The 6392-nt window shown below is 57.9% G+C and overlaps 1 protein-coding gene across 1 annotated transcript; it reads left to right on the top strand.

Moving 5' to 3' along the window:
• Window positions 1-220: 220 nt before the first annotated feature.
• Window positions 221-5061, top strand: LOC144785684 (brain-specific homeobox/POU domain protein 3-like). Its single transcript, XM_078664476.1, has 2 exons — window positions 221-340; window positions 4073-5061. The coding sequence occupies exons 1-2, from the start codon at window positions 221-223 to the stop codon at window positions 4982-4984; spliced, it is 1032 nt and encodes a 343-aa protein (XP_078520602.1). The 3' UTR covers window positions 4985-5061.
• Window positions 5062-6392: the final 1331 nt, after the last annotated feature.

Below are 6392 nucleotides of genomic sequence, written 5' to 3'. Positions count from 1 at the left end.
GGCTGGCACACACCTGCAGACTCCGGGACCTGCCCAGCTGAGACCCCCGCTGCGCCCCGGTGCCCGGCTGGCACACACCTGCAGTTTACCTGCAGACTCCGGGACCTGCCCAGCTGAGACCCCCGCTGCGCCCCCCTGTACCACAGCAAGAGCCCGGAGCTCGCAGGGAGACCGGACCCCCTCAGCGCCCCGGCACCGGCCCCCCGGGCCCCCCGCAGCCATGATGTCCATGAACAGCAAGCAGGCCTTCAGCATGCACCCCATGCTGCACGAGCCCAAGTACACCCACCTGCACTCCAGCTCCGAGGCCATCCGCAGGGCCTGCCTGCAAGCCCCCCAGGTAAGAGTGCCCCCCCCCCCACACTCAATGGACTCCGTCCGCAGCCCCCTCCCCAGGTGACAGCGTCCCTCCCTCGGTGTGTCCGTCAGTAGGTGCCCCCTCCCTGGCCTCCGTGCGCAGGGCCTGCCTGCAAGCCCCCCAGGTAAGAGTCTGACACCCCCCGGACTTCTTCTGGAGCCCCCTCCCCAGGTGACAGCATCCCTCCCCCAATAGGTGCCCCCTCCCTGGCCTCCGTGCGCAGGGCCTGCCTGCAAGCCCCCCAGGTAAGAGTCTGACACCCCCCGGACTTCTTCTGGAGCCCCCTCCCCAGGTGACAGCATCCCTCCCCCAATAGGTGCCCCCTCCCTTGCGTCCGTGCGCAGGGCCTGCCTGCAAGCCCCCCACCAACCCACCTGCCCCGGGTACCCTGCGCTCAAGGGGCGCCTACTTTTTTCTCCAGGTCGAACCAGGAGCTTGTTCTAAGATGAGAGCCCCAAGTGCAGAGTGTGCCCCCCCCCCCCCTCTTTTGAAAGGTAGGGCCCCCTCCTCAGGATAGGGCTACCCCACAGGTGATGTCCAGAAGGTGTGTGTGATCCACAGGCTGGGTGCCTTGTCTAGTGTGGGAGGGCACCTTCTCACCCTGGGTGCCCCCTCCAGGGTGGGTGGGTGGTTGACCTCCTCAGGACGGGTGTATTCCACAGCCTCAGTGCCCCCTCCAGGGTGGGGGTCCTACTTCAGGGTGGGGGTCCTTCTTCAGGGTGGGTGTCAGTTCTCCAGGGTGGGGGTCCTTCTTCAGGGCGGGGGTCCTTCTTCAGGGTGGGTGTCAGTTCTCCAGGGTGGGGGTCCTTCTTCAGGGTGGGTGTCAGTTCTCCAGGGTGGGGGTCCTTCTCCAGGGTGGGGGTCCTTCTCCAGGGTGGGTGTCAGTTCTCCAGGGTGGGGGTCCTTCTCCAGGGTGGGGGTCCTTCTCCAGGGTGGGTGTCAGTTCTCCAGGGTGGGTGCCCCCTCCAGGGTGGGTGTCAGTTCTCCAGGGTGGGTGTCAGTTCTCCACGGGTTCGGTGCCCCCTCCGGGATAGATGCCCTCCGCAGGTTCTGTGCCCTCGGAGCCTCGGGGCACGGCCTCCCGGTGCCCAAGGCTTGCTTCCTCCGTGACAGCCCTTCTCGGGAGATGGACGAGGTTTGGGGTTGGGGGGCTCCCCCTTCCGATTCTCCTTACCCCCCCCCCCCCTTCCCCATCAGGCACTGGAATGTAATGTTTGGATGCGCGCGCCATGCGCAGGGACGCACGAGACGGACTTCAGGGAAGAGTTTTAGGACACATCACCCTGCAAACCTTAGTGCCTACTCCCGCCCCCCCCCCCCCCCCCCACTGATTCCCCCAGGCCCCCAGATCGTGTCACAATACATTCTTGAACTTCAACAGCATTTTAAAAATGTCTTTCATTAAATTGTATGTGTGTGTGTGTGTTTTTGCGTATGTGATGTACGTGGGCATTCTGCGTGTTGTGAGGGTGTTACCTTTTATTGTATATGTGTGAAAGGCGCGTGTATATGATGTGCGTGTGATACTGTGGGCACTTGTAATTCGCGCTGTCGATGTATTTGGGGTTTGAAACTTTGAAAGGTGTGTCTGTTTTGTTTATTGTGCGCGAGGCTTGTAAACATTGTCTCTGTCGGTTTGTGTATTCGTTCGTTGTGGGGTTTGTTTGTGGCTTCCTAGTGCTGTGTTTGTGTTTCTTTTGTGTGTGAGATTCGTCTGTATGATTTTTTTGTGGGTGTGTTGGTTTGCGTATTTGCTTTCTGTAGCTTTATATATTTGGTTTTACGTGCGCTATGTATGTACTTTTCTCGGGGTGTGTCTGCGTGTGAGATTTTTTTTTGAGGTCCGTATTTAACGCGGGTATTATTCATTCTGTTGGTATTTCCCTGAAACTGGACATTTTTTCCGCCTCCAGCTGTGTTTTGGAAGCATAAAGGTGCCACCCTCGCCCCCAAAGCAACACGGGAGGGCCTGGTGTGCCTGGCACGCCCCGCCTCGATGTCGGAAACACTGGCCCTGCTGGCGGCATTGGCATGAAATGTTATCTGCCTTTAATGTCCGCAGCTGGGGGCAGTGTGGGTCCAAACGAGAGAGGCGTTAATGCCCAGTCCTGGGGGAAGCCGTAGCATGGCCTCTCCAGCTGTGTTTATTAATGCCAGGGGCAGGGGGCAGTCAATGGTGGGATTTGCTGTGAACTCTGTTAATGACTGTTGAATGCAGGGTATGTGGGCGGGGGGGCGGCGGTGAGGTACATTAATGCCCAGTGCGAAGGGCAGCGGCGGGGCCTGGATGTCACGTTGTTGTAAGGTGCATTCACGTCCAATGCCGAGGAAAGGGTGCCACCTGCGGGTCTAACTGTGAAGATTCTTAATGCCCGGCTCCAGGGGCAGTCGTAACACCAGCTGTGTTCAGCTGGAACTAGATTCATGCCGGATCGTGAGGTCAGTAGTGGCTGGTGAGGTGTATTACTGCCCAGAGCCGAGTGCAGAATCAGGTGGTGTGTTGCTTGTTGTTGTGAAGTGCATTAATTCACTTCACAACAAGCCAGATACCGCCTGATACTGCACTTAGCACTGGGCATTAATGCTCTCACAACAAGCCACACACTTCCGGATACTGCACTCAGCACTGGGCATCAATGAATCCCACAACAAGCCACACACTTCCTGATACTGCACTCAGCACTGGGCATTAATGCTCCTCTCACCAAGCCACACACTTCCTGGTATTGAACACTGGGCATTAATGCATCTCACAACTATCCACACACTTCGGGATATTGCACTCTGCACTGGGCATTAATGCCCTCACAACAAGCCACACACTTCCTGGTACTGAACACTGGGCATTAATGCACCTCACAACAAGCCACACACTTCCGGATACTGAACACTGGGCATTAATGCCCTCATAACAAGCCACACACTTCCGGATACTGAACACTGGGCATTAATGCCCTCACAACAAGCCACACACTTCCGGATACTGAACACTGGGCATTAATGCCCTCACACCAAGCCACACACTTCCTGGTACTGAACACTGGGCATTAATGCAATACACAACAAGCCACACACCACCTGATACTGCACTAAGCAATGGGCATTAATGCATAGTGCTCAGTTCAGTGTTAGGTGTTGTGTGGCGTGTTGTGAAGGGCATTAATGCCCAGTGCTTAGTGCAGTATCAGATGGTGTATGGCTTATTGTGAAGTGCATTAACGCGCAGTGCTCAGTTTAGTGTCAGGGGCTGTGTGGCTTGTTGTGAGGGCATTAATGCCCAGTGCTGAGTTCAGTATCAGGAAGTGTGTGGCTCGTTGTGAGGGCATTAATGACCAGTGCTGAGTTCAGTATCAGGAAGTGTGTGGCTTGTTGTGAGGGCATTAATGACCAGTGCTGAGTGCAGTATCAGGTGGTGTGTGTTTTACTGTTAAGGGCAGTAATGCACAGTGTTTAGTTCAGTATCAGGAAGTGTGTGGCTTGTTGTGAGGGCATTAATGCCCAGTGTGTTAATGCCCAGTTCTGAGTGCAGTATCAGGTGGTGTGTTGATTGTTGTGAGATGCATTTATGCCCAGCGCTGAGTAGTGTGTGGCTTATTGGGAGGTGCATTACCGCCCAGTTTGTTAATGCCCAGGGCCGCGGGCGGGCCGTTATCCTGTACATTGTGCCTTCTTGCCACCTGGGCAGCACACTCACACTTTGCTCTTCTCTTCCAGCTCCAGGGTAACATCTTCGCCGGCTTCGACGAGACCCTGCTGCGGGGGGCGGAGGCGCTGGCCGCCGTGGACATCGTGGCGCAGAAGAGCCACCCCTTCAAGCCGGACGCCACCTACCACAACCTGAGCAGCGTCTCGTGCCCCCCCACCTCGACCTCCGCCGTGCACCTGCACCACCCCTCGGTGCTGAGCTCGCACCACCCTCACCACCCGCACCACCACCACCAGCCCTCGCAGGGCCTGGACGGGGACCTGCTCGACCACCTCAGCTCCGGCCTGTCCCTGGGGGGCATGCCCGACGGGGGCTGCACCCCCTCGCACCCGCACGCGCACATGTCGGCCATGAACCACATGGCGCACCACCAGCAGAGCATGGGCCACCTGGGGCACCAGCACGGCCTGGCCCCCCACCAGGCCATGAGCTGCCCGGAGACGGAGACCGACCCCCGGGAGCTAGAGTCCTTCGCCGAGCGCTTCAAGCAGCGGCGCATCAAGCTGGGGGTGACCCAGGCCGACGTGGGCTCGGCGCTGGCCAACCTGAAGATCCCGGGGGTGGGCTGCCTGAGCCAGAGCACCATCTGCCGCTTCGAGTCGCTGACCCTCTCCCACAACAACATGGTGGCCCTGAAGCCCATCCTGGAGACGTGGCTGGAGGAGGCGGAGCGCGCGCAGCGCGACCGCATGGCCAAGCCCGAGGTCTTCTCGGGGGGCGACAAGAAGCGCAAGCGCACCTCCATCGCCGCCCCCGAGAAGCGCTCCCTCGAGGCCTACTTCGCCGTGCAGCCCCGGCCCTCGTCCGAGAAGATCGCGGCCATCGCCGAGAAGCTGGACCTCAAGAAGAACGTGGTGCGCGTCTGGTTCTGCAACCAGCGGCAGAAGCAGAAGCGCATGAAGTTCTCGGCCACCTACTGAGGGCCACCGGGGGCCCCGGGGGCCCAGCGAGAGACCCAAGGACGCTAGGGAGACCTGGGGCCCCAGCGGCAGGGACGAGGGACTCCAGGGGGCCCGTGCGTAAAGAGAGGCCAGGCGAGGAGGGAACCAAGGGCCAAAGGTGGCCAAAGAGAGGCCAGGGGACCAGCCCTGGTCCGCTGCTCCAGACGACCACCAACTACTGGAGCGTCGTTGTGCTTCCTCTTAGGACGTCAAAGAGCTACAGAACGGGGTACACCCCCCTGAACCCCCACTCTCTCGCCCCCTTCACTTCTAAAGGTTTGGACAGTTAGAGGCCTCATCCAAGGACACCGAGGTTTGGGTAGCGCGCCTCTTTACATCGAACCTCAGAGCTGGGGTCCCCCCTTCATGAAAGGACACCGAGGGTGACCCCCTCTTTGTGGCACCTCTTCTGATGAACACAAGCACAGGAGCGGGGGTCACCTCACCTCTCCCTGGACCCAGGAGACCCCGGGGAGTCCACGCGCAAAGAATGACTCTTATTACAGAATGACCCCAATACTCTGCAGTTTTGGGGGTGTCGGAACTCCAGCGGGGCAGAGACCCGGGTCCATGACCCCCCCCCAACAGTGACTTACACTTGAACAGAGACTCGCCCGCTCTCCGTTGGAATATCCTTTTATATTTATAATTGTACATAAGTGACTCGTGAGGACATTTGCACCGGTGTTTTTTGAAAGTGTTTTAATTTATTTTACTGCTGATGTCTAGTCTTGTACAGCACAAGCAAGTCTGTCCCGTGTTCTGTGGACCCCCCTGCCCCCGCCCCTCCCCCCGCATGGATCACCCAGCCCCCCCCCCCCACACCCATCTGCAATAAACATTCCTTTTCTACCTCATCGGTCTTTCAGGCACGCGCCACGGAGCTCGTGCTAAGGGGACTCGTTTTTTGCCCCGTTTGTAAAGTTTTTTGACCCAATGAAAGCCCCCCCCCCCCACTGTGAGATGCTCTGACAATCAAACCTCGAACCCCCCCCCCCCGATTTGTGCTGGTTGCACCCCAGAAGACCACCCTGTCACCTCAAGGGCGCCCTGCACGCCCGCACTTCTTTTCTTTTATGCCACACCCTCCTGTGCCCCCCCCCCCCACTTTAGAAACGTCACCCACCAGGAGTCTTTTCTTTATTTATTTATTTTCAAAAGGATGGGTCGAATAAATAATATTTAAGGTAAAGGTCACAGGCAATTGACAAATGTGTAACTATTTAACTGCACTTTCCAGGGCACTGGGCGCGCGTGTTGCCCCGGTGCCCGGCGGGCACTGCTGCCCCTGTTCTATGTTTTTTTTTTCTAAATAATTATTTATGTTATGATCTCGTGTGCGCGCTGGATACGATTTGGTGTCTGTTTACGCTGCAGAATTTCAAAT

The sequence above is a fragment of the Lissotriton helveticus genome, chromosome 10 (assembly GCF_964261635.1).
Source record: "Lissotriton helveticus chromosome 10, aLisHel1.1, whole genome shotgun sequence".
Lineage (NCBI taxonomy): Eukaryota > Metazoa > Chordata > Amphibia > Caudata > Salamandridae > Lissotriton > Lissotriton helveticus.
This window is presented reverse-complemented; position numbering and strand designations above follow the sequence as displayed.